General features: G+C 41.2%; 2 protein-coding genes across 5 annotated transcripts in view; both read left to right on the forward strand.

Annotated features, from left to right (window-relative positions):
* The window catches only part of myom1a (myomesin 1a (skelemin)), a 30869-nt gene extending 28613 nt beyond the window's left edge, over positions 1 to 2256 (forward strand). For all 3 annotated transcript variants that reach the window (XM_084056408.1, XM_084056409.1, XM_084056410.1), the window contains 3 exons: positions 99 to 121; positions 681 to 736; positions 1441 to 2256. In XM_084056408.1, coding sequence (XP_083912534.1) covers positions 99 to 121; positions 681 to 736; positions 1441 to 1695 — 334 coding nt within the window. In that variant the 3' untranslated portion in view covers positions 1696 to 2256. The remainder of the gene's footprint in view (positions 1 to 98; positions 122 to 680; positions 737 to 1440) is intronic.
* Positions 2257 to 3979: 1723 nt separating this feature from the next.
* lpin2 (lipin 2) overlaps positions 3980 to 27878 on the forward strand; it is a 32914-nt gene continuing 9015 nt past the window's right edge. Inside the window, exons 1-15 of one of the 2 annotated variants that reach the window (XM_084056399.1) lie at positions 3980 to 4105; positions 12309 to 12509; positions 16054 to 16149; positions 17216 to 17589; positions 18225 to 18332; positions 19367 to 19493; positions 19900 to 20296; positions 21893 to 21992; positions 22255 to 22451; positions 23194 to 23287; positions 23390 to 23459; positions 24009 to 24101; positions 24335 to 24417; positions 26015 to 26162; positions 27404 to 27552. In XM_084056399.1, the coding sequence (XP_083912525.1) occupies positions 12318 to 12509; positions 16054 to 16149; positions 17216 to 17589; positions 18225 to 18332; positions 19367 to 19493; positions 19900 to 20296; positions 21893 to 21992; positions 22255 to 22451; positions 23194 to 23287; positions 23390 to 23459; positions 24009 to 24101; positions 24335 to 24417; positions 26015 to 26162; positions 27404 to 27552 (2228 nt within the window). In that variant the 5' untranslated portion in view covers positions 3980 to 4105; positions 12309 to 12317. Of the gene's footprint in view, positions 4106 to 9629; positions 9712 to 12308; positions 12510 to 16053; positions 16150 to 17215; positions 17590 to 18224; positions 18333 to 19366; positions 19494 to 19899; positions 20297 to 21892; positions 21993 to 22254; positions 22452 to 23193; positions 23288 to 23389; positions 23460 to 24008; positions 24102 to 24334; positions 24418 to 26014; positions 26163 to 27403; positions 27553 to 27878 lie in introns of those variants that run through there. The other variant, XM_084056400.1, reaches the window with a different exon arrangement.

Below are 27878 nucleotides of genomic sequence, written 5' to 3' on the forward strand. Positions count from 1 at the left end.
CATACTGTTGGGGGAAATGCTCTAAACCCTCTGCCTGTGATACCATTTTGAGATGCCTCTGACAATGTCTCTGTCTGCTTCCTTCCCTCCTTCCTCAGGGCGGCAGCCATCGCAGAGAAAAGTAAGCAGATATTTTTACCTTGCTGGGTGAAATTATGCAACAAACTTTCAGACTCACACACCGCTGGGATTTTAATGGGATTTTTTTCTACGGGAGTTAAATTATAAAGCAGATGGTAATTGTGGTGAGGAAAGATGTTCGAAGGTGTTAGTAATCATTACTTTCGGAACTCATTTATCTGACCCTATCAGGGAAAGTGATTGCTCAGGAAAATTAGTTGTCAAAAGCGGTTTAATAAATTGAAGTTCGCCACCAAAGCTTACAGTATTTAAAGTCTTCATGCATTCTCTTTTTCCTTTCCAGTCTGAACAATGGGGGCAACTGTTCTATTTTCAATCATGCTGTGTACAAGCTGCAGTTTAAATAATGTGTTGTATGACTAAATGAGAATGCATGCGGGTAATCTCATTCAATATATTTTTTAACACAGTTCAACTATGAGTAATTCATTTAGTATGGGAATATTAGATCGGTATTCGCTACGTACACATAAGCCAGAGTCTACGAACTATCTATGTGATGCACACACTGATTCACTTCTTTGCTCACTCTTGTTTAGATCGTGCTCGTGTGGTTGGAGGTTTGCCAGACGTGGTCACAATCCAAGAGGGCAAGGTAAAATGAAGCATCACCCTTCTCAGGGGAACTTTTCTCTATTCAGACTTTGATTGACACATTTCAGATTTAAAAAACTAAAATATGGGTTGGAATCCACCGTGGTGGCAAGGCAAGGCAAGTCAACTTTATTTATATAGCACTTTTCATACACAGGGCAATTCAAAGTGCTTTACAGAATAAAAACAAAATCATAATACAAAGTGCAACATCGCACTTTAAAAAGAAATGGAGAATATAATAGATACAATTGAAATAAGATAAAGGAGCAAAATAAATACTCCCACCTTTTATACAAAACATGATAATAATAAAAAGTGACAACCGGCTTTGTCGGGCGTCTACACAAACACAATTGGCCCGTGTTCGGGGGAGGGAAGCTGGGCAGGGAGGGTGATAATTGTCATTGCACGTCCTCCTACGGGCTGGAACGGCACCTGTCAGCGGGGAGTGTTGGGCGGGAGGAGTAGGACATCCTCCTGGTGGGGACTCCTCACTGGCAGATGAGCCATTAGGATACAGCAGCAGTGACGACACAGAAATGTGTGTGGGGAGCAATCAATTGGTATAACGACAAAATTGTGGAGAAAAAGGGGGTAAAACATTATTGGCTAATCAAAAAATAAAATAATAATAAGACATTATAATAATAATTAGTATGAAAATAATAATACATTTTCAAATGTCCTGTGCTCTTTGTTCAGTCCCTCAACTTGACTGGAAATGTCTGGGGTGATCCCACGCCCGAGGTGAGCTGGGTGAAGAACGACAGGCAGCTGGTGAATGACGACCGCTACACGCTCAAGTTCGAGGCTGGCAAGTTCGCCAGCATCACCATCGCTTCCGTTACCACGGCCGATTCTGGCAAATACGCCCTTCTGGTCAAGAATAAGTATGGCACAGAGGCCGGCGAGTTCACTGTCAGTGTCTACTTCCCGGAGGATGTGGATAAGGCATAAGAAGAAGAAGAAGCAGAGTGGAGGGGTGACTGGGCTGTCTCCAAAGCATTTTACTTTACAGTGAATGAATGTCTGTGTAAGGATAGCATCTAAATAAATGATGAATCTGGGAAAGGCATAACAACGGCTCCTTCTGCCTCTTTCATGCTGCTCCGGGCTAAAAGAGCTTTGGGCATTGGCATTGCAGGTCATGGATGCATTTGTGGAATATGGTAAATAGAGAAGAGTAATTGTGTGCTTGTAGTTGCTTCATTTGTCTCGTATCACGTTAAGCCATTGTCAGCAGTTTATTTAAAACCATAGGATATGGTTGGCCTGTTTATAACATTAATCTTTACTTAAAACAAAAACAGAAGGATGTTAATGTCTTACACCACTCTTACAGAACTGCATTTAAATGGGGGAGGGGGCAAGGGGGGGTGGGATCGTAAAGTTTTTATTCGTCTCTGTAATGTGAAATTTTGAAAATATGGACCAGTGGAAACTCATTTCTTATTCCACTGAGTAGAGCTATGACTCTTTTTAAAGAATAACAAAAATAAAACGGCTATTTTTACTGTACTGTGTCTAACTAGTGTACCAATGATGTCTTGTTTGCAAGGTAGAAGTGTCAAACATTAAGAAGTCAGTTAACTTACAGTGGAGGAAGTCAAGCATAGACAGACAGACCACTGAAGTGTGTTTACCTTTCACACAAGTATGACAGAAAATAACTGGTTCATTGTGTCTGCCTCGAAGCTGCATGTGACAAAACGTGCATACACAGCATACCTTCATGTCTACAGGCTATGGCTATAGAACCAATTCCATAAGCACGCATGTCACAGTAGGAAGAATGTTTTTGAAAGTGGAGACTGAGAGGGCGCGTTGTTTTGGGTAAAACTTCCAGATATCTTTATCTGGGACTGCCTATAGCAATTGCTTTGAAATTGTATTGTCTATTGAACAAGGAAAGTAATATGATCTCCTTATGGTGTTGTATTAATAAAGGTACACTTGCTCTGTAGAAAGCTCCCCGTGTTTATATTATTTTATACATAAAATAAATGAAAAAACATGCTTAGTGAGTACGTACTTCTAATATGGCACAGATGCTCTTGAAATAATTAATTGAAAGGATATCTTGTGTTTTGAAATAGCATGACGTTGAAATGGCGATTTTTTTCTACATGTATTGAAGTGATGACATCTACATGTATTGAAATAATGACATCTATTCTACATCAGTGGTTCTCAAAGAAAGTGGGGTCCTTGAGGGGGTTCCAGCCAGGGGTCCCCGGCTAAATGACTGTTAACTCTGAGAGTGTAATGGAACCAAATGGACCCTATTTGTACACTCAGAGGTATGGGAGGGGGGGGTTCTTGAAATTATAGACATTACTGTATTATGTTGACACATACATTGATATTATGACATCTACATAGCCTCTACATCAGTGGTTCTCAAAGTGACTCCTCTTGACCCTTACAGGTCTGTAACTTTTGACAGTGTACAAATGGAACCAAATGGGTCCATTTGGTTCCATTTGTACACTGTCTGAGTTGAGTGGGGGTCCTTGTAAATGAAAAAGTTTGAGAATCACTCAACTGTGACACTGTGCTGTCACATGTATTGATGACATTACTGTATATGTAGACACATACATTTACATAATGACAACTACAGCGTTCCTTCCAAATGGACCCATTTTGTACACTGTCAGAGTTAACTTTTACATTCCTTGAAATGTAAAAGTTTGAGAACCACTCAACTCTACATGTAGAGTGAAACACAAACAACTGTGTGATTGAGGGGGTTCTAAATTGGGAGGTTCTAGCTTGACCCATACAGGAGGCCTGTAACAGGGTCCATAAGAGTTGAGGGGGGGGGGGGGTCCTTGAAATGCAAAAGTTTGAGAATCACTGTCTGATCTACACATGTATTGATGACATGACTTGTATATGTTGACACATAAATTGAAATATGACATCTTATTTAGCCTCTACTCTACATCAGTGGTTCTCAAAGTGACTCTGATCTGAGTGACTGATTTGGTTCCATTTGTATACTGTCAGAGTTAAGGGGGGGGGGGGGGGGGGGCGGTTGGGGGCTTGAAATGCAAAAGTTTTAGAACCACATCTCTACATGTAGCTGTGAAACACAAACAGCTGTGGTGTGAGCAGAGCTTCCACTGTGGGGCTCCATGCAGCAGCAGCAGCTGTCCTGTCCAAGCTAACCGTCCTGACTGTGTTCCCATGCAGAGACACCAGTCTAGTCTAAGGGCTGCTGGTCCAGTCAGAGACACTGGCTCCTCTCGGACACGTCAGAACATTTTTTTTGACGGGATAGTTTCACAGCTAAAGAAGATCACTATGAACATCTCCCCTCTTCTTCGTCTCAACCTCCCGCTGAAGTAACCGACCGAGAGAGGTAAAGGCGGAATAATAACATTCATGTTCATTAACAACAGTGATGATGTTTTTATCAACCGACGCTGCTGACATTCATAGTTTCCTCTACAACACCGTTAGCCAACGTAGCTAGCTTAGCTAGGCAGCCACCGCCAGCCAGGGCTGCTAGCAGCATTTCTGAATGATTTAATTTGTATTTTGACTCATATAGCCCGGGGTAAGTAATGAATGTGCATTTCGGGATAACAGCGTGCCAAACGTTGACATTTTGTATTAATAATAACTGGGGTAACTGACTGACTGGTGTTTATCAAGGTAACGCCAGCTAGCGTTGGTAACCGGAAGACTCGCCCCAAAACACGCTCGCCCCTAATTCTTTGTCGTGGAGCAGCGGTTCTTGTATTCTTGTATTTGTTTTATTTAGGTTAAGGTAGGGAATAAGGTTAGGTTTAGGCATAGTTTTACTGAAGTTAAGGTTGGGAATAAGGTTAGGTTAAGGCATAGTTTTACTGACGATAAGGTTGGGGTTAGGCATAGTTTTTCTGAGGTTAAGTTTAGGATCAAGGTTAGGTGTAGGCATAGTTTTACTGAGGTTACCTTTAGGAATAAGGTTAAGTTTACAGGCATAGTTTTACTGCCGTTAAGTTTAGGAATAAGTTTAGGTTTAGGTACAGTTTTACTGAGGTTACGTTTAGGAATACCAATTGGTAACCGTTCCGAGGTCGCTGGATTTATCCCGGGACAACTGTGTTTTGGGGCGATTGTTTTGTTATTCCTAGCGTTTGGTTAACGTTATAACTGTAACCTGACCCTCTGGTCTGGCACTGAGCCCTCCATCCATTCATTCATAATAATATCATAATAATAGCCTACTGCACTGCTATTTATCAATATTTTCTGGGTATCTATGGTTCACATATGTGTTTGTTTATGAATATATAATATATTTTTTAGAACATCCATTGAAAAAAAAGCGAACTTGTTTTGTTTTCCCTCCTCCTGTAACGGTATTCATGTTTTTAGCTAACCAGCTACTTAACTGACGTCGGTTAATCTACGCCAATTTAATTCATTTAGTTGATATATTCCTGGCAAAATGCATGTCTTCATTAGCTCTATAACGTTTCTAGCTAAATGCCAGAAAAAATGCTTCTCGAGCTGGCAAGTAGGCTAGCCTTGGTCCAGAGCGGTAGTGAGTTCTCTCTAACGCTCTGCCATTCGCGCTACTCTGCTCATAGACCGAAAATTCCATTATCGTGCTAGGTCTCCGTCTTCAGTAAAAAATAAACAAACTATTTTGCTACTCACTGAAACAAACGCCTTTTTTGTTTTTGTTGAAAGTCTATTCTCCACGGTGGGAATTCTCTCAGCACCCCACCTTCTCTGTATAATACACTTTTGGGCAGAAAATAGAATATGTCCGCCAGACGGAAATTATACAATTTACTCCACTGCGCCCTCTACAGATCTGGTCAATGGTAATTTATATTGATCAGATCTGTAGAGGGCGCAGTGAAATCAATAAAATAATTTCCGTCTGGCGGACATATTCCCTTTTCTGCCCAAAAAGTGTATTATACAGAGAAGGTGGGGTGCTGAGAGGCTTCCCACCCTGGACAATAGACTTTCAACAAAACAAAACAATCTTTGTTTCGGTGAGTAGCGAAGTAGTTTTGTTTAATTTTACTTAAGACGGAGACCTCGCACGGCAGTGGAATTTTTGGTCTATGAGCAGAGCAGGGCGCCTGGCAGGGCGTTAGATAGAACTCACTGACGCTCGACCAGGGCTAGCAAGTAGGGCATGACATAGTTTTAATGGTAACAGGATAGATGGGCACTAGCGACATCTGGGCACCTCGATGTAAAATTGGCTATTTTGTCCAAATTAAAAATATATATATAACATTTGAAAAATATTTTTAAGTAAAGTATACATGACATGAAGAACATGCTTAAACATTCGGCAAATTAAGGTCTAATATTTCTACAGTTGCTACAAATTGCTACAATACCTGTATATCCAGTCATTTTGGGGCATAAACAAGAAGTAAGGATAATAACGTTATGTCTGATAATGATGTACAGTGCATGTTCACATCATGTATACTTTACATTACTTAAGACCATGTTCGAGGTGCCCAGATGTCCTTAGTGCCCACCTATCCTGTATCCGTTTTAATTGGGCATTTATTTTTTATTTCCCCAAATGTTATTCCCACTTGGGCTGTTTTTGTTTTTGTTAAACATTTGTCTGTCACACATGTAACATTACATGCAGTTGAGTTTACTTTTACTCATACACAGGTCACTTTGTGTGACTATGCCATACAGTTCAATGCACTCGCTGTCAACAAAAATTATTGCGTTTGACCCAAATCAAGGTAGCCAGTGATCCACATTTTTTAAGGGATGGTGTCAGGGCATTCCACATTTTGATGGCAGTGCAGTAGAAAGATAATTTTCCCAAGTTTATAGGAGGGTGGCACCAGATCGTTGTTGTCGCTCCCTCTAGTATTGTGGCTGTGGGTTTCACTCACTTTTTTCAAGTAGTTAGTAAGGTATGTGGGCATTGAGGGCAAAGCCCCTTTGACTATCTTTAAAATCAATCCCATTTTTAATTGCTTAAACCTGTCTTCAACCCTGTGCCATCCCAGACTAGCAAAAATGTCTGGCAAGGGCCCCAGGCCGAGAAGTAGTCGAATCAGTTTGGTACGTGTTCTTGGATGAATTAAGTGATTGATTTCACATTATTTCTGTCCTCCACAGTCCTTTAGGGTGCCGGAATTAGTACCAGGTCTAAACCATGCCCCCTGAGTGTTGTTCCAAATCCAGAGTGGCGAGAAACGGATATGGTTTCAGACTCTAATGCAATTTTTTAGAGACTCTAAGCTGTTAGGATACAATGACCAGTATTTCTTAATGCCTGGTTACAACGTGAACACGTAACAAGAATATTACTGAATTTGAAAGCTGTATGATGTATGTTTTATTTTATTTATTTGTCTTTTCCATTTTAAAAGCAATGGTCAGTCCATTCATTGTAACCTACTTCTTGATGGGGTGTAACTTCATATTTGTGTACTTTGGTTCAGTCATAGGCAAGGCAAGGCAAGTTTATTTGCATAGCACATTCCAACAACAAGGCAATTCAATGTTCTTTACATAAAACACACACACAGGGACTATGATGTCATAATTTCATCAGAACAAAACAAATACTGCATAGTAGTGTGGATTGTTGTAACCAGGAAGTACAATGCACCAGATGTACTGTAATGAGTTAATGACAGCAGACTTTGACATCATGTTGATTGTCACATTGTGGCCACGGCTGGTCTGTTGTTGTGCTGCTACAATATACTGATTGGCAGGTGTCTACTACAGCAGTGGTTCCAAAACTGGGGGTCGGGAGCCCCAGGGGGGTCCCCAAGTTATTTTGGGGGGTCCCCAGATGATTAGCTTAATGTGCAACATTATTTTCTCATTCAACAGTAAACAAACCAACATAAAGGGTATCTGCACATTTCTCAAGTTACAATTGTATTACTTTAAAACCTTTTTATACCAAATTGGCCAAATTGTCAAATATTACGTGAGAAAGAGGTAAACATTGTGAAAATTGCCGATCTACAAGCTCACAGCGCTTGGCAGTGCGAGACGCTGTGAGCTTGTATTTCGGCTATTTTCACAATATTTATCTGTGGAACAGAGTCAAACTGAGTGCTTGTCAGGGTGGGGGGGTCCCCAGTTCAAATATGACTTTTCGGGTTGTTGCAGCCTGAGAAGTTTGGTAACCAACCCTCGTACTGCAGCACCCTCACCCCCAATGTTCTTACACAAGTTTGATGGATGAACAAACACCCATACATGTTTTACTTATATTTTTGTGGTCCTTACCAGAGTACACAATACATTTGTTGTACCTTGCCCTCTTGTAGTACAGTACCTGTGTGTGCTTATAATGCGATCAGCTCTAATCTGACTCGTGTACATTTTGTTGTTTTATTGATTGTGTTTACAAACTGCTTGGTAGATGTGGACAGGCCAGATAAGGCGTTCCTAGAAGAGCCACGTGTGTTGTGTTTATCCCTGGAATTCACTTTGGGATCAGAGCCAAGGAGAGAAATGCAGGCAGCTACCATGGTGGGTGGCCTCGTCACAGAAATGGAAAACAGTGCCCTGGATTCATCGCTGCTCCAACTTCACGGTGTCACTCCTCCGCCAGGATTCTGTACGGATGATGATGACACTGAGAGATGTCCGTCTTGTGTTTGCATGTGGGCAAATGTCAGCATCCTATTATGTTATTTCATTGTAGACTTAATGCTCCGGAAGATTACAGCCTTGGCATGCCATATATACAATACACTGTTTACTACAGTGATCACATGTCCGGTTGTAGTGTGGGTTTGGATGATGGTCACTGTGGATAGGCCTGTCACAATTATTACATAATCGTCTAATTGCAATTATTTGAGATAATCGCGATTATTTTTGCATAATCGTTTCCATGTTGAAAGATTTTCATGCATTATGAAATATTAAAAAATGCGGAAATAGCAGATCTACAAGCCTACAACTATGCTTGTAGATCTGCTATTGTAAAACTATAAAATGATTAAATATCAGTAATTTCTTTAAGTTATTTAACTTCTATTGAACTTATTTGTCATATCTGCCCTGTGCCATTTATTTATTACAAAGCCTAAAAGGCAAACTGAAATTATATTTTTATTCCTAACTATGTTCCAATATTTAATGCCAAAAACGTAATTAAATCGTTAATCACAATTAATCGTCAACTTAGATTTTGTAATTGTGACAGCCCTAATTGTGGACATTCTATGTAGACTGAGCAGGGTGATGGACCATGATTGTTTTGAAGTCCAGTGTTCATGTACAGTAGTATCTCATTAGCTGGAGCTAGCAGCCAATGAGCACAACTACTACTAGATTAATCATCTATAGAGAAATGAGGAGCACATGGCGACCAGAGCACTGCACGTGATTTACGTTTCATTATTTCTTTCTACTCCTCCTTGGTCCTTTCCACAACAACCCCCAGGTTCATTGAGCTTGCTCCCTTATCAGTGGGAAAACGTGTAGTTTGTAGGCCTTCACAGGAACTAGATGTGTCTTATCAGTCGTGTACCCGCCACCTTAAAGGACCAATGGGATTGGATGAAGACCATGTGTCCTTTCAGCCCATTGGTTCTAAATATCGACCACCCCCCCTCCAGAAGAATTGGGCCCCAAAAGAAAAAAATAATTCTATAACATTTATGACAGTGTTGCACAATCGCCACGGGAGTCATGTAGCCGTTTGACTGCAGTGTTTGTGTTTACGCCTGGGGACGGGCTATTTGTCAGTGATTTGGCACGTCAGTATTTTGACATTGAGACCACGATGACACAGGAGGATGATCTTTGACAAGAAGACTTTGTTCCCTGTGGAGTATCCTCCTTGAAGTGATAAGTGGCGGACTGGTGCTCCTCCATCCAGCAGTCATGAAGAGGCTACGATCCTGGGGGGACATGGATGGCCTCCGCCGGGAGGATACAACAGACAACAGCAGCGAGCAAGACTCGCAAGATTCCCTGTCCCTCAGGTCCTCATGGTCCCTGGTGAGTGAGGATTGACAGGTGTCTCAGTCGGTCTCTGCTTGGGGCCTGATGCCATAGGGTCTACCACGTTGTTATCTTGTCGTGCCGCTTGGTTTTTGGCAGGTGGCTGAGCTTATTATGGAGAACCAAGCCCGGGGGTGGTGAATGAATGCTACTAGGATGAGATGACGTGAATATTAGGTTTACCCCCTAGGCTGTTTTGAAGCTCATCCATTTAGCACATGGATGGTTTGTTTGCGTTTGTGACCTTTGTATCCAGGGGTCTATGTTTCTATATGGAAATGGTAATGACTTCATATTGTTAGATCTGTTCTTTTGCCATTCAAAGTCTGCTTTGGATGCAGAACTAATGGTTCTGGGTAATGGTAATGGTAATTTACTTTTTTTTTTAAATTGATTGAATACTTACTTTATTAACAGTCAGCAAATAGTACAGTTGTCCGATTATAATGGGTATGATTATAATATAATCGTACCTACAGTCTATATGTGTATATAATGGTTCTAAAAGGATTACACAAAAGGTCCTGAGGGCTTATTTCCATTGTGGTCCTGTGTATTCAATTCACAGGACCACAAGACTTGTGTTTTTGTTAAAAATAGCAGGTAAGGGTGATTAATTGGATGGGATGATACATACCTGCTATCCTGAAATAATTGTTTAATAAAGAATAAAATTGGATGTCACGTGGCAACCTTCTGGCTTCTTGCCACCCTCCTATAAAACTTCTTAACGCTGTTAATGAGTAGATAGATAACAATGTCCTACGGATACAGTATTTATGCAACAGGTACTTGAGTCCTTATTGTACCGTTTTTGGTCAGATAGAAGGAATCTGTTTCTAGAAGAACTATTATTTTCGTTTGCGGAGGAAGATATAATGGAGGAAGATATAATGGAGCCAGATTTTCAGTGGGTTTTCCCAAGCATAGAACTTAGCCCCACTCACTCCTCACGGACGGTAAGGAAGAAAACTTCAGTATGATGAACTTATTTAGTCTGATTCTGTCCCACCATGTATCCGCTTCGCTGATTCTTTTGTCCTGTCTCTTGACAGTTTACACTATAGGTTGATGTTGGATCTAAGATTGTACAAACAGTGTTGTAGTTACCACAGCACAGTGTACGTTTACTTCGGGTTAGTGCAGGCCCTTTGCTAATGCCTAGTCTGTGTTCATTCCCATCCTCCCTGACTGTGTGTGGAATCTGTGGGCATCAAAGTGACTACCACAATCAAGGTTTTTTTTGCAGTTACTGTGACGGCTTTGTCAAGTTTACCAGTATAAATCTCCTTTTCTCTTGATCTCTGCGAGTGATTGAGAGCAACAATAATTTGTGATAGCCTAAATATTCTAACGACTTCCTGGCGTTTTTTAGCCGGTATGTTATTAGGCAAAACGTTTACATGAATAATAATAAATAAATAAAAACTCTAAACTAGTTATAGGCATTGTGAGCTTGTAGATAAGCTGTTTTCTTTAACTTTTGAATAGGGCTGAACTTCGCGGTTAAATTAATGTTGTGACAGTGCTGTCTTAGTTATTAGTTTACTCGAATTTTCCCTGTTGTCTATGCCAACCTTGCACAATGTTGCCCTTTATTTCCAACCCTCCGGCTTCCCACAACTGGTCCCTCGGCTAGACTCAGAAGAACAAAAGGTCAGTTTGAGATAGGATCCATTCACGTTACATAAACCTAGTGGTGTAAGTGAAGTGGGGAACTCAACTGTTTACTACGCCTACTAAACCAGCCCTAACCACTGACCATGTCTTTTTTTGGGTAAATTAACATTTGGGGTGTGCACTCCCACGTTTCCCTACTAGCCTGACCCCAAAGAAACAGTTCTGTTAGACTAATAGTTGTAGGCTGCTTTAGAAATGTAATTTAGATAGACAGCTCTTTTTAATAAGGCAGTTATCTCAGGTTTAGTAGTTTGAATAGATTGTGTCTAAAAAAAATAACTATTTAGGCCCACACGCTGGATGTTTTCAGCCTCAAAATATGTTCAGGAAAGCTAAAACCTTGTTTGAGTTGGTAACCGTGCCAATGTAACGGCAGCTACACTGTACACAGTCATGCTTTTCTGAGAATCGTCCTTACAGGCGATCAGAATGTAAACAGGAAGTCATCCGTTTAAAAGGCAGCAGGACAGAGGGTCCTCGGTGTGTGTTTGTTTGCGTGTGTGTGTGGGGGTGTATCCTCATTCTCAACGGCTTGGCCTCAGTGATATTGTTCTGGGGGCACAGGGGCTTGGTGACAGTGCCACGCTGGCAGTCTGCATGCAGGTCGGGAGATAATAAACACCAAGCGGGTAAGCTGCCAGAGAGGGAGAGGAGAAATGAAAGCCAACACAGGCGAGTCAGTCCCACTTTACACAAGAGGATTCTTTAGAGAGAGAGCGATCACGATATGAGAATCGTGCGTGGTGACTGTTGACCATCGAAGTTAGGGAACTAAAGGAAGACCAAAAGGAGAACTTCTGTAAGATCGCTTCACTTATATAGGAAGTTATCTGGTCCTCAAACTTAAGAGGTCATAACTCAGAAAGCACTTAAAGTTCCTTACCCAATGCTCACCCTCTCCTCTTCCCTTTCAGGAAAAGACCATGAATTACGTGGGCCAGCTGGCGGGCCAGGTGCTGGTGACTGTCAAGGAGCTGTATAAAGGTATCAACCAGGCAACACTGTCGGGCTGCATCGACGTGGTGGTGGTCCGCCAGAGAGACGGCACATACCAGTGCTCGCCCTTTCACGTGCGCTTTGGCAAGCTGGGCGTGCTGCGCTCCAAAGAGAAAGTGGTGAGTTGCGAGTATTTTTCAATAATCTTTGTGATTGAATTTGCTTAATAATTTTTCATATCGGGGGAAAAAAGAAAAAAAACAACAGCAAACTAAAACAACAAAAGCACACACCCAGGCTTCAGTGTTAGAGAGTGACTTCACCCTTTAATTTATGGCCTGTAGAAATCTTCTACCTGGGTGGGGGTTTATACCATCTCTGTATCCAGTAATTAAAAATGTGCACATTTGAGAACCACGGCTTGGTGATATGTGCTTTTTTTGGATAGACATCTTAAAGACACGTTTTCAATCAAGTCTGAAGATGTGGCTGCAGGGATACAGTATGTTTTGTCACTTACTGTGCACAGAATAAATAGGGGTTTAAAAGAGTACCTACAAGTTGGCAACATTACTGTAGTATTAATGCCTAACATTCATTCTTAATTAATTAGAGTTGAACAAATTGATGGACGTATGTCCTTGACAGCGTGCCGTGCACAAGAACTTTGACACTGATTGGTCCAACGCACAGTTTGCAAGATTAGCCCCAGTCATCCAAACACACCCTCTTCAAGACGGCTCGCCTCCTACAGACATAAAAACATAAAAAAACAAGCGACCCCCCCCCCTCCTCTTTAATAGGTGTGGTTGAATGCTGTATATAAGGAGAAAAGGTGCCTCAGCAAAAGTTAGGACTTAAATCTGTCATGATGCGTGATTCCAGAAAGTACGGATTAAGTACCCTTCTAGAGTATTTGCTATTACAGGGAATGTCCTCTCAGTTCACAGAAAAATAGATGTTTTTTCCACTCTTTGTTTAACTATTTCTCCCGCCTGCAGATAAGATCCCATTAATCATGGTGGAGGAGTAGTGTGGCTATTTTTAGCGTTTTCTATTTCCTTTGCCATGGCAGACCTCGGCCTCTGCTGCTTTGAATTATGCCCACTGAAAGAGAGTGAAACCTCTGAAACAAATTATTGTAGGCCCACATACTGTAGGAGTGCATATCCGAGAGAGCCTGGACCTATAGTATAGGCAGGGCTGATGTAGATCATAAACTCACCTTATCACCGATTAGTCACTGTCTTTAAATGGTGGAAGCATATCTGATGTTATAGCAACCAAATTTAATTCCAAGAATAGATACATACTGTATCATAGGCTAACTCATGAGCCATATGCTCTCTTAAATAATTGTTTTTAAACATTGATGTTTATTTATAATCGTATCTAAAATATGTTCATCATGAATCACACATTTGCATCCTACTGTAATTCTTTATACTGTACTGTATGTCTCATTGTGAATATTCTTCCTTTTCATGACTATACGTTTGGCTTCTTCTCAGTACAGAAATAGCAGATGGACCCATGTCCCATGGACTGTCCTGTGTTGTTTTCTCTTCAAGAACTATTGTGTGTTTTATACTTGTGTTGGCTGCCAAATCCTGATTGTTTAATAATTAACGCTGCAGATTTGGCAGTAACAATCTCAGAGTTAAATGATTTAAGTTAAAGTGTAAAAATGGATCTGTGAATATTTACACAGATACACACTCTGAGTTAAATTAACACTCAGTATTTCATCGTGTACCAGAGAAGGGTGTACAGTTGTGGGGGAGAGTAGATGTTACCTTGTCGTCCGGATGTCGGAATGATAGGCTTGAAATGAGGAATGAATGCGTGGTTGTTATGGCAACAGGTTACTCTTGTGTATGTGGAGAGATGCAGACGTGAACGGGAGAGGGGGGGTGGTGGCTCAGAATGAACTGTTTTGCAACAGTCACGTACAGTATGTGTCACTGAGATTGTTATCAGATTGTCAGGTGAACGAGATGGGCCTAATCCAGTCTGGGGTTGAGCAGCATAAAAGGTTTATCTTAATATTTCCTGCATTACCATTGATCCTTCCTACTAGCAGCCACAGATTGCAGATGTACTTATGGTACTCTAGTGTGGAGTCATAACTAACCATTGGTGGACAATGATGAATACCAATGATGATTTCCATGAGGAAAGCAGGGTTATTATTATAGTAAAAAAAAGCTAAGAAGAACGTTTATTTTTTCAGGATCATTAAATCATAGAAATTAACATCATGCAGTCACCAGCAAAATGCCGACACTGTTTGCCATATGGCTGCTATTTTTGGTTTATGTAAAAAAAATAGGGAACACGAAAATGTATTTTAATGAATTGCCACCACAGTGACATTTCAAGCGCTCGAAATGTCACCGTGCTGGTAATCAAAATACATTTTGGGCTAGTGTCTATTTTTCTACCTTCAAAGTTTTCCTCTGGTAAGCACCTGGGATTTTATTGTTGGGGTATGCGTCAGTGCGTGCTTTGTGAACGTTTTGCCTGGTATTTTTTTTTCATCCCCTTCCACAGCCAGGATTTAAAGATGCAACTCTTTCGCAAAAAAGCTATTTGCCTCATTGAAAAAAGTAAGTCGTACAGTGGCCAGCATGTGCTATAAGTGGAACTGACCAGCACTGCGGAATAGAAATGGGCCTGTCCAAGCCAATGCCATGAAAGCCGGATGTGGATAATACCAGCAGGGTGTTGTTGGCAAAACCACGGCACAGTCAATCAAGTGGATCTAACCCGTCATTGAGCTTAAATGGGCAAAGACCTCTCTTTATTATTCCGGTCCATTATCAGCAGGGCATTGAAATTCCCAGCCATCATTCACCACACTTAAATCCCCCTGGCAACACCAAGGGTAGGGGGAGGGGGGTCGCTGCCAAGGCTTGTGGCTGAGTGCTTAAAACCGACACAGGCAATAAAAGACATCAGCAGAGGAAAAGATTTGGCCTAGCAGAGCACGGTAGCAAACGAATGTCTTTGAAATCCACCAGTCGCGGATGTTTGCAGGTTGACAGACTGGATAAAGCACTTGCCAACCAAATTCTCCCTCCTTAGCCCCTTTCCTCTACTGTTATCTGTGGCAGACGTGACCTGGATTTTTGCTTTGTTGGTGTCAAGTTTCTGAAGGGCCTTGTGTCCGCGGGGGAATTGTATGGCAGACATATTATAAGCCATGTTCTGTTGGCAGGCTATGGGAAACACAAGCCCACTGGGCTAGGTCACTAATTAGATTCACTAGGTTATCAAGAGCGGAGAGGAGACGGGATGTAAGAAGCTACAATCTATAATCTACACAGCCTAAAATAAATTGGAAGAGTTATTAAATATAGATGGAATTGTGCTGTGATTTTACTGGATGTACTGTGTATTTAATTCACATATATGATATGCAGGTAGAAGGTTTTGTAAAAGCCCAAAACAAAACATCAGATCTGCAGATTTTAATTTGATGGCGGACAGTTTCCTCTATCATCGTCCTTTCTATGATTTTATCCCAGTACACATGTTCTCAACGTGTGGTCTGGGTCCCCCAGGGGTCCTTGAGGGTGTTCCAGGAGGTCTCCAGCTAAATGACTGATAGTTGCTAAATGATTGATACCGTAGTAGATGGATATCAAACTGTGTGGATCCTTGAAATGAAAAAAGGTTGTCCAAATGTACTAATGCGTCTCTTCCACATGATTCTTTCAGATTGACATTGAGGTCAATGGAGAGCCTGTGGATCTGCACATGAAGCTTGGGGACAATGGAGAGGCCTTTTTTGTCCAGGAGATTGAAGAGCAGAATGTAAGCATCTGATTGGCCAGAGAGAGAATGTTCAAGTTTGGTTCCAGAATGAGAAAGATCTGCTCTATTTGTGGGGTGTGGGGTAGTCAGCTACTGTTCCAAAACAATTTAGAGCGCAACATTAAAACAAATTGATACCTTGATACCTTTATTATTTATTAGAAATGTACACACTGGATTAGAAACTTAGATAAAGTATATGAGAATTTGGTAATATTCAAGTAGTTTTTTTCTTTTTTCAATGCATATATCATGGATGATGTGTAACCGAGTGCTCTAGAGTCTCAACACCTCTTTAGACACGTTTTTCAAACATTCACATTCTTCAAATATTGTGTAACACTGGCTTTGTTATAATGCAGCACCCTACTTCAGGCTGGGCTAGGGCTGTTATTTTTGGAACACATAGCTTTTCTTGTCCTTCCTCACACAAACATACCAGCTTTGGCATTTATTTGTGTTGCACACAATCTCAGTCTGACACAGTATCACGGGACGGGTTTGCTCATCTCATAGCCTGCAGCCGTCTTTATGTGGAAACATAGAACCCTTTTTTCCCCCTCGCAGTTTTTGTCTCCAGCAAATAATTAATCCATTGTTATGCAGTTGTCTTGTGACTCTTGTGATTTACCATTCAAATCCGTCTCGATGCAAATGTCTCAAACTGTCGTCGCAGCTCAACATGACAATCATACATTTGTGCTTTAGGGATCATCACCATCTTAAAAGTGATATGATATTTATGCACCTTGATGTTTTTGCAAAACTTCTTTAATCCATTAAGACCCGAGGCCGATTCTAAAAAAAATCTAACTTCTATATATTTTTTTCTTAATAATTGAACCTTTACATAGTTAACCATTGTAAACCATATCAAAATCTTTTTGAAAATAGCAATTCTACTATATTAGAATGTATTATAAAATGAAGTGGTTAAGATAATCAAAATAAGTTCAAGTATACAAAAACAAAATAGATTAATGAACATGTGTGAATTTTCTATATTTAGATAGTTTAAGTTGACATATTGCCCAGCCCTAGTCACAAGCGCCAATTGCTTTTCCAGCAGATTGTCCCCGCCCACCTGGCCACGTCCCCGATCCCCACAGAGGGTCACATGTTCTGGATATCGGAGGTGAGGGGACATCCCCCACACATGGACGATGACCCGGTCGACCCCGAGGAGGATCCTCCCGAGCTCCCCACCCCGAGCACTGTGACCACCAAGAAGAAGAAGAGACGGCGGAAGAAGCACAAAGGAGACCCAAGACGAGAGGAGCTGACTCCACCCATGGCCCTCACTGCTGCTAATGCTAACGCTGCTATTGCACCCGCTGCCGTTGCCGTGACAACCGTTGCTCCCATTGCTCCCGGGCAGGTCGAGGAGATCTTTGAGTTGGAGCTGAGCTCCGACGAGGAGGTCGCGGCACCCGCCTCAAGGTCAGTTAAAGTTTGACGTTCGTTTCTTGAGGTCAGTCACAAAAAAGCAGGTGACCCTGATAAAATGTCCATTTCCTCCTTCCCCCATTGAGACCTGAGGCCGATTCTACATGTCTCCTAAATCTCAACAGTTTTCTGAAAAACCTATGTTTCTATATCAGTGGTGCTCAATCTTTTTCATGTCAAGGACCCCCAAAATTATATGTATTTGGCCGCGGACCCCCATCAAAATATTTTGTTCTAGGGACCCCCAGAGCAAAGATTTGAGTTAAAAAATGTTCGCTTTAAAAATACATATATTCAAAGATTTGCACACATTTTCACGATTTTTCAAAAATAGCAGATCTACAAGCTCGTAGCGCTCGGTGCCGCGCTTTGAGCTTGTATATCTGCTATTTTTGAATAGCCAAAGTGTAAGATAAAGCTTTTTAGCTCAAATCTAAAAATGACACAGTTCCAGGTCTTAAAGGGTTAAAGTTTGACGTTCGTTTCTTGAGGTCAGTCACAAAAAAGCAGGTGACCCTGATAAAATGTCCATTTCCTCCTAAATGGCACGCAAAATAGTTTGATTAGTTCCTGTTCATTTATGAATTGGGATTCAAGCTGACTTATGGATCTTGCATGCCCAATTTTAGGACACTGTCAATGAACACCATGTGGGACATCGATCCCAAACTACCTGCGGCCAGACACAACCTGGACAGTTATCCTTTTTCTGATGGCGACTGGTCCACAGCTGACAGGTACGTTTTGCGGTCCACCACACCAACACATTTGTTAAACAAAATAAAAAAAGACTCTTTGTGAGGAGATTGTTAAATTTAGTTTTCATTTTTAGTATTCATGGTAAATGAGGTACAGTACGTTGTATCTCGAGAGCTAATCCCATCATCCAAACACAAAGGCTGCACTGGCAGCACGTGTCTGTGTATAACCTGGAACTGCCAATTTGTGAAAGTTGTATTGTAGTTGATAAACTATGCATGTTGTAAAAACGTCAAAATTGTTCTTGTGAAGTGGTTTGGTATTTATAGGTGAAGTATGTAAATAACACTGTCTCTTCAGAGACAAGCCTGCTGTATGTAAACTGACCACTTTGAATTGTTTAGTTACACCAACATTGTTCTTGTGAAGCTTAACAGTTTAGTAATTGGAGATTAAGTATTCATAACGATTACTATGTCCATTTGGCCCAAGGAAACGACTACGTACATCATACATTCACTACCACACAACACTAGCGAAAACATCCACAAGCAGCTGGGGCAAGTTAACATGGTATATATTGAAAGCAAATACGCTCCCGCTCAGCTGCGTGTGGTCACGTGACGTGGCTGTGCATTGAAAATTGATTGAAATTAAGCATCCAAATGTTGGAATTATGTTTGAATAGTAAACTGCCAATGATTCTGTGAATTCCTTTTGTATGAGGAATTTCTTTATTGATGCCATAACAACCCACCATAAAGCAACATGAAATATAATGCAGGTCTACTGCCAAAGTACATGGACATACATGATTCAGATCATTGCATTGCAGAACATACGGACAGTGGACATTAACAAAATGCATGGTAATTGTAATGCATAACTAAGTTTTTCTCTGGTCCAGTGTAATAGAATTAGTTGTGAACATTGGTATGGTAAATGGTCCACACATTGTTAGGTGGGCTCACCGAGCAAGGTGTTGACACAATCGTATCTCGAGAGCCAATCCCACACAGCCAAACGTGCTTTGTTACTGATCGCTGGCATGTGTCTTTGTCTGCCCTTCCAGTCATGGCTTGTCTCAGGCTTTCTCTCCCAAGAGTGACTCAGAGTTACTGGTGAGGCCATTGGAGAGCATGCTCAGAGCTGAATCCCACATGCAGTGGACCTGGGGAGAGTTCCCAGAATCCACCAGGGTAAGTCACCTCTCCCCCTGATTTTCATGATCCCTTGATGCCTGGTTATAAGAGTCAAAGCTCAGAAGACTCAGCAACGAACCAGCCTGTTTTGACCAAAAGCAAGGTGTTCTTCAGACAGACTTTTTTTTATTGTTGTAAAGTCTTCTAAAGCACACCAAAGCCTGTATTGATCCTAATTAATCAATGCAGTATGTGTAAAAGTGAACATTTAACTAAGTTTCATTACTGTATTGCCATTCTAACACAATTCCACAAGTCAATAGATGTAGTTTGTGTCACAACCCACACTTTGTACACTGCTATGGGTCCCCTTGTTGTAAATGGCACAGCATAAGAGTGTCAGCAAAATAATAATCAAGTCTAAATGTAATAATTTTGCCTGTCCCCAATGCGCTGCCTCCAGGTCCCCAAGAAGGAGAGACACGAGCTGCCAAAACTGATCACCCCTATAATGATCACCCCGTCAGAGAGCACCCACTTCCGCGTCATCCTCAGTTCCGAGGCCATGGAGAACGAGGGCGACATGGAGGACCCCATCATGTGTGAAGATGCCAGCCCAGTGTGTACCATCGTCAAACCTGAACCACGCACCCCTGTCAATACTGGACCTATCGGCGCGTATCAGACACCTGACAGCTCCATAACATCCCTCAGTCCCGTTACCCCCTCGGAGCCCCTGGATGTTCTGCCCTCCAACATGACCACCTCGACCCCGACAGACGGCCTCGCCGCTTCTGCTCACGGGACCACGGACATGGGTGACGGCTGCTCCAAGAGTGACTCGCCATCCAAAAAGAAAGGTGCTGTCCATTTTGTATTTGAATCTTTACTGTTCTGTTGGGGGAGGAAATACAGTGGATAAAAGAATAATAAAACGTTTAACCATTAAGACCTGAGGCCGGTTCTACAAATGTCTTCTAAATGTTGCTATAGTTCTCAAACCTTTTCATGTCAATGGACCCCCAAAGTTATATGTATTTGTCCGCGGACCCCCATCTCAAAAGGTTTTGTTCCAGGGACCCTCGAGAAGCAAAGATTTGAGTTTAAAAAAAAAATTGCTTAAAAAGAATATAGTTTTTCAAAAATAGCAGATCTACAAGCTTGTAGCGCGGCTATTTTTGAATAGCCAAAGTATAAACATTTTTTTTTTTAGCTAAAATCTAAAATGACACGGATGCTTTCCCGGTCTTAACGGATTAAAGCTTCAATCCATAACTTTAATGTCCTACCTGAGATTCGAAACTGGGTCTCCCTCTCAAAAGACAACATTTCTAGTGCTCTGCCAATAAGGCTTTGTCAGAGGAGATATTGCTCTATGGTCTTGAGGCAGCACTACTACACAAGGTGTCCTACTTCTAGGGAAAGCACCTCCAACCACTGCCGGTGTGCAAGTTACATTGCAGTAAAATACTCTTACATACAGATTGATTACAATAATGTTTTATTCATTCAAATAAATTCTGGATTGCAGCTTGGTTTGACGAAAAAACAACCCATTAAGACCTGAGGCCGATTCTAAAAAAGAGTTTTCTGAAAAACTATATCATTGGTGCTCAAAACTTTTTCATGTCAAGGACTCCCAAAATGATATCTATTTGGCTGCGGACCCCCATCTCAAAATATTTTGTTCCAGGGAGTGACCTCCAGAAGATCTCAGTTAACACATTGAGTGCCAAAAACGGTCCGGACCGTTTTTCATATTCCAAACGAGGTGTGCCAAAAACAGTTATGGCCGTTTTTGGGCAAAAATATGAAAAACAAAACTTTTTTTTTTTTCAATTTTTTTTTTTTCCCTTCACAGCACCAGGAGATATTATTTTACAAAGATTTAGACTCCAATCCACTTCCTGGTTAAGTTATGACTTCAAAAGCCTGTATCTCGGCTCCTGTGTACTTTTTGTTTTTACGATGTATTTTCGACTATTTTCAACCGGCTGCAACTATGGAACGGATTACCGAATGTTTTTGATCTTTTTCCCCGGATTGTACGAGACCTCTTACTCTATGTGTGTAATGAGGGGATCACCGTGAGGACGGTGATCACTGAAAATGTTTTGTGACTACTTGAAAAAGGTCCAAAAATGGTTAAAATTCCAGGCACTGGAGGTACCCTGTTTTGAAAAACCCCTGGCACTCAATGTGTTAAAAATGAAAGCTTAAAAAAAAAAAAAAAAAAAATTATTCAAAAGTTTGAAACTTTAACGATTTTTCAAAAATGGCAGATCTAGAAGTTCATAGCGTGGCACGAAGTGACACGCTATGAACTTGTATATCTGCTATTTTTGAATATGCAAAGACATATAAAATGACACGGATGCTTTCCCGGTTTTAATGGGTTAACTTATAGTTGTTGTTTTTCTGTTGTGATGTTAAACGTTTTCTCTGGATGCATGCAGGTGTCCCAAAGAGGAGCCAGCACCAGGGTCCAGAGGACATTTACCTGGATGACCTTAATGTACTTGAACCTGATGTTGCTGCACGTTATTTTCCTAAGAGGTAAGGGAGAGATTTAATGCTTAAAAGGTCATCATCGGCTATCAAAATTGATTGAATAAAACACATGTAGGCCTATACAATAGCTAAAGTAATATTCAGAAAAGGACATACACTGTTCAAATACCAAAATACATTACAGAAATAACAAATTCTGATTTCTTTTCTGAAATAACACTATTCTAAGCACGTAACAATGGCACACACAGTTAAATTGAGCATGTATTGTATTGATTACATGGACTGTTTTGATCTGTTGCTCCAGTGAGTCTGAGGTTTCTGAGGTGGCTGCCAAACACTGGATGGACTCTGAGATGCACTCTGGGTCGCAGTCACCCCAGTCGGTAGGCAGCGCGGCAGCCGACAGCGGCACAGAGTGTCTGTCTGACTCGGCCAGTGACCTCCCTGACGTCACTCTCTCGCTATGCGGGGGCCTCAGCGAGAACGCAGAAATATCCAAAGGTGAACCAGCAATAGCACTTCTATAAACCAACACATTTCACCCACTTCTTTATACCTCTAAACCAGTGACGTGACAATAAAGTTTATTCTGTACTCTGAAGTGAAATTGGTGCACAGTGAAATGTTAATTTAACCCTTGAGAGTAAGTGTGAAGATCTTACTGTGTACTTGTGTGCAGGGCGAAAATTGGCATTACGTTACCAGCCACGTACAGGTAAAGTTCACAGCTCTGGCTTGTGCAGTTAGTCTACTTAAATTAGCTGCTTTGGCTATTAACTAGTGAAGGCAGTTGCATAGTTTCCCTAGTTAAACAGTCTGTAATGTACTTCAGAAGCCACCAGTCGCTAATTTGGTGGTTGAAAGCCCTGCGATTCTCAACATTTAGATTTGAAGGACCTCCAGTTTGATAAGAATTAGCCCACGGAACCCCATTTCATACGATTTGTATCTCTGAGACAACCAACATTATGATTTTTTATCTCTGGGACAACCAACACTGTAAAAGCCTGAGTCGTAATTTAACTCTGAGTGTATACGAATGGAACCAAACGGACCCTTACAGGCCTGTTTGGTTCCTTATCCTAACTATCAAAACCCGTAGGGTTCCCCTGGCCTTGAACCCTCTCCAGGACCCCTGGGGGTCCTCAGACCCTACGTTGAAAACAAGTGCTTTAAACAACAGTTGTTTAACGTAGCAGTTGTTCTCCCTTCTGTCTTTCTGTCTCTGCTGTCCTATACACAGAAAAATTCACGGAGCATCTCATCACCTATCATGAATTTGCTGAAAATCCAGCAATCATAGATAATCCCAATCTGGTAGTAAAGATAGGAAACAGGTAAAGTGGCTTTTTCTTGTAAGTGGTACAAAATACACTAGAAGGATTTGATTATAAGTATGTTGTTTTTATTTGACCTCCCAACATGTTTATTGTCCTCAGATACTATAACTGGACCCTTGCTGCTCCGTTGATTCTAAGCCTGCAAGCGTTTCAGAAGAATTTACCAAAGGTAACTCCATTACTTACCACTTAAAACCCAGTGTGTTTTGATACTGTATTAAAAAACTTTTCCCAAACTTTTCCATTCAAAGGACCCCACGTAACCATAGCCTCTGGCTGCGACCCCCCCCCCCCCCCCCCCCAACAATATTGTGAAATGGCTTAAAAAAAGAAAAGAAAATAGGTCATAGGTTATATTATGTTCCGTATCTGTAATGCGCCCCCCATCCAGCTATTACACTGGCCTGGGGCACAGCCAGAGGAAAGAGAAAAATAGTCACAGAGGAAACAAAAAACTATCTTAACTTTAGAAGTCCCTAAGGTGGAGGCAGACTTAATGTTTAGCGAAGTTTGTTCCACAACTTCGGTGCTAACACAGCAAAGGCACGGTCGCCCATCCTTACTGTGTGTGTTGGACCGTGAAAATAGCCAATAACAAGCTCACAACGCATCACATTGCAATGTGTTGTGAGCTTGAGCAATTGGCCCCTCTGGGAGCCGTAGCCCCCACATTGAAAACCTGTGTGTTAACAACACTGTTCTTGGACTTGTTTTGTAGGCTACAGAAGAAGCCTGGGTGAAGGAGAAACTGCCAAAGAAGTCAGGACGCTGGTGGTTCTGGAGAAAGAGGGCGGATAGTACAATCAAGCAGGTAGGCAGAGTTCAGCCTTCTGTTGTTATGCCTCATTTAAGCGTTTGCTCTTAAGACCATAGATTTGCGATAAGATGACACCGTTTTAAGCTGATTTATACACCGTCGTACGACGCAGCATAAATTAAGCATTAGAACATTGGGGAGAAAAAGTGCAGCGGTCTGAATTTCCCCTTAACTGGAACACACCTGTTGTGATCTGACATGCTTTGTCTTCCTCTTCTCTAAACCAGTCGGAATCCAAGCTGGAAACTAAGGATGAGTCTGGCCTGGGGGAGGGTGGAGCCTCTATGTCTCAGGACAGCCTTGTCATGCCGTAAGTCAATGGTTCTCAGCTTTTTAAAAATATATTTTTTAATTTTAGCTCTGGACCACTATTTGAACAATTCTCAAGGACCACCCCACCCCACCTCCCCACAACTACATATTTAGTATAGAAAAAGTGGTGTTGCGCACCAAATAGCTGATCTACAACCTCACAATGTTCCAACGCCTCGCAGCGTGACATGTAACCTTGTCATAACCTCTATTTTTGCTGTGCAACACTGCGCGTAATTATAGCAAGCCCTTAGCAGTCATTATTTCATTTCAAGCTTCCCCCCACACTACATCTATTAATTCAAATGTCTTTTTCTTTTCTTAAATTTGATGGACTAATATTATTTAAACCTATGTTTGATTACTTTTAACACATTGCCTGCCAGAGTTTTTTCAGATTTTTAGCTGTTGCCTGCCAGGGTTTTGCCATGTTTTTGGTACCTGTTCGCGTAGCCACAGATTTTTTTCCTCCAGTATGATTGATCCCCAGATGGTTTCTAATCACAGATGAGATTCAGGTGTGGTTTCACAAATGTCAACGAGGTCATTTTGACCTCGTTGACATGTTTGGTTGATGTTTCAATATAGCTCAAAAGCAGCAGTTTTAAACCAAAAAACAAAGTGAATTGTTTGTCCGTTTGAATTTTAACATTGAAGTGAATGGAGCAGCAAATCTTCGAACATTTTTAGCTCCTAATCTGTTCATAATTCGACAAGGGTTGAAATTATAAAAAAATGCAAAAAAAAAAAAAAAATTTTTTTTTTGAAAAAATTTTTTTTTTTTTTCCTTTTTTCCAAAGACGTATATATACGTCATTGGCAGGCAACAGCTGATTTCTAAATGACGTATATATACGTCTTAGGCAGGCAATGTGTTAACAAAGACTTACACAAACAAAACAAAAAACATTCCCATGAACATCCTGTAATTATGCCATGAAACAGTGCCATAAGTCACACCACACCCATATACCCAGGGTTATTGACACTTGTACAGTAACAGTAAGTCCAGTGACAGTTTGAGCTCTTATCGAGGCTGTGTAAAACAACACAGGCTTATAAATCTCCTGGTTTATAAGAACCATGGATGAATCACATATAGAACTTATATTGAAGGAATGTCAGTTGTAAAAATGAGGAAGTCAATTGAATATTTCCAGGTCTTTCAAGTTTGGGGAATGGTACAATAGCCTATCTATGTATATCATTGGCATACAAGTAGAACAGCCAAAATAGCTAAACCTTTTGTGAAGACATTAACCTAAAATGTTTTTATGTAAATTGCCTCAGTTTCCACTTGTTAAGCTTAAAGATAATTATTAAACTTTAGATTTCCATTCTTACTTTTCATTGCTTTTTAAGTACTCTCCGAGAAAAGTTAGTATTTCCACGATCGATTTCATTGACTCGTTCTAGTCATCCACTGTATGGGGGAGCCCTGGATGGGTGGCACACTTAACACATACAGTAATAACTGAAAAGTAAAAAAAGGACAGTATACTAACAGTAAGTTAGTTTAGTATTTCTGCAAGTGAAACATGCATTGCTTGAGTGTTAATGTACCTGACCATGTAAGAACTGGTGCACATCTGCAGGCCGAAGCCAACTGACTCGTCCAGTGATGAGGGCGACCAGGAGGTGAGCGCTGTGTCCTGTCAGGAGCGACTGCAGCCGCTGGAGGCTCCCACCCATCCAAGCCCACACGCCTACAGGAAGTCACTGCGTCTCTCCTCCGATCAGATAGTGAGTAATAATAGACCGTAGTCATCTGAATCATCATTCAGTAACCTTTGTGACTGTTCTACCATGTGTACTTGAACACTTAACCCCTCTAAGATAGATGGAAACATATTCATGTAAGAAAGGTTTTTTATACTGTGTTATATTATTTAAACTTGATTTAATTGTTGGAGGACAAAACCATCTTATTCAATGAGATTACAAGGAATGCTTAAATAAAAAGCATAACATTTTATTAAAAATTGATTTGAATTGTCGAAATGATATAAGTGAGTCCATTCTGAGTGTATATTATAATCCCAGAACAAAAAGGGAAGCACGCACATCTCTTTGAAAATTTGCAGGTGCTGGACTCAAAAATACACACCATAGAAAGAAGAAGAAGTCCGCACACTATTGAAGCTCCAGCGACCAGTTTTATTTTGAGGCTCACAGCTTTACAACGTTTCGACCCCTTCAGGTCTTCGTCAGGTACCCGAGGGGTCGAAACGTTGTAAAGCTGTGAGCCTCAAAATAAAACTGGTCGCTGGAGCTTCAATAGTGTGCGGACTTCTTCTTCTATATTATAATCCCAAACATGAATGGTTTATTCTGTAATTTCATCATTGGTACTACCAGAGTGTCATTTATTTTTCCCTCTATCTCTTTTGTAAGTGAAGCTGTCAGTTGGCTAATTTCCTAGTAGTTCTATTATTATTATTCCGTTATGATTTGTAATTTGATGCCGGCTTTTAGGAAGGAAACTGGATTAAGTGAACTTCCTCTGGGGGTTAAAGGTTGTCTGACTGGCATGGACGGGGTTTTGGCACACATGTTTTATTTTGTCCTAAACATGTCCCTATGATATTGATGGGTGTTTGGTCTGTTTGGTAGATTGGAGCACCCTCTGCTGGCCAGCTAACTCTGACCTGGTGTTCATTCCAATACAAGTCTGTAGGTGGCTCCAAAACCATTTGCATCCTAATCCTACCATAAAACACATATTGGAAGAGTGCTACCTTGTACAGTGTGACTCCTAAAACTGGATTACAGCCATAGTCACTGTCGAGGTTTGACAAGGTGTGTGTATATGTGTAAATGGGTTTGTTTGTGCGTGGAGGGGGATGTGAAGGGGTGCTTGCGCGTGTGCATGAATGGGCGAATAGCCAATAACAAGAGACAGTTGCATGCCTCTATGTGCACATGCATGCCTCAGAACATATTTGTATGTGTGATAAATAAAACTCTGTTGCTTCCTCCACCAGGCCAGTCTGAAGCTGAAGGAAGGGCCCAATGATGTGACGTTCAGCATCACCACACAGTACCAGGGCACGTGCCGCTGTGAGGGCACCATCTACCTGTGGAACTGGGACGACAAGGTCATAATCTCCGACATCGACGGCACCATCACCAAGTACGTGCTGCTCCAAAATGGAAACCTTTACAGAGACATTGTTCAAGAAATACTTGTCTTGCAATCCGATCATTTAATATATCCTTATGACGCACAAATCTAATTAGCTTCGGATCATCACATTCTGTTCAAGGAGCCGCTTTTATGAATAGAAATCCCAGATTATTTGGACGATATGAACGCCAGTACTGGCACTGGCACAGCGCAGTGATATTATTTGTGTTCTTAAAGCCAATATGTTGCTCACTCACACACTGAAATAAGACCCCTTCATTTGATGATTGTCGTAATACAGAATGTATTTGATTTAACACTGAGACATTTTT

This window comes from Gymnoscopelus microlampas (genome assembly GCF_963454915.1).
Source record: "Gymnoscopelus microlampas genome assembly, chromosome: 5".
NCBI classification, from domain to species: domain Eukaryota; kingdom Metazoa; phylum Chordata; class Actinopteri; order Myctophiformes; family Myctophidae; genus Gymnoscopelus; species Gymnoscopelus microlampas.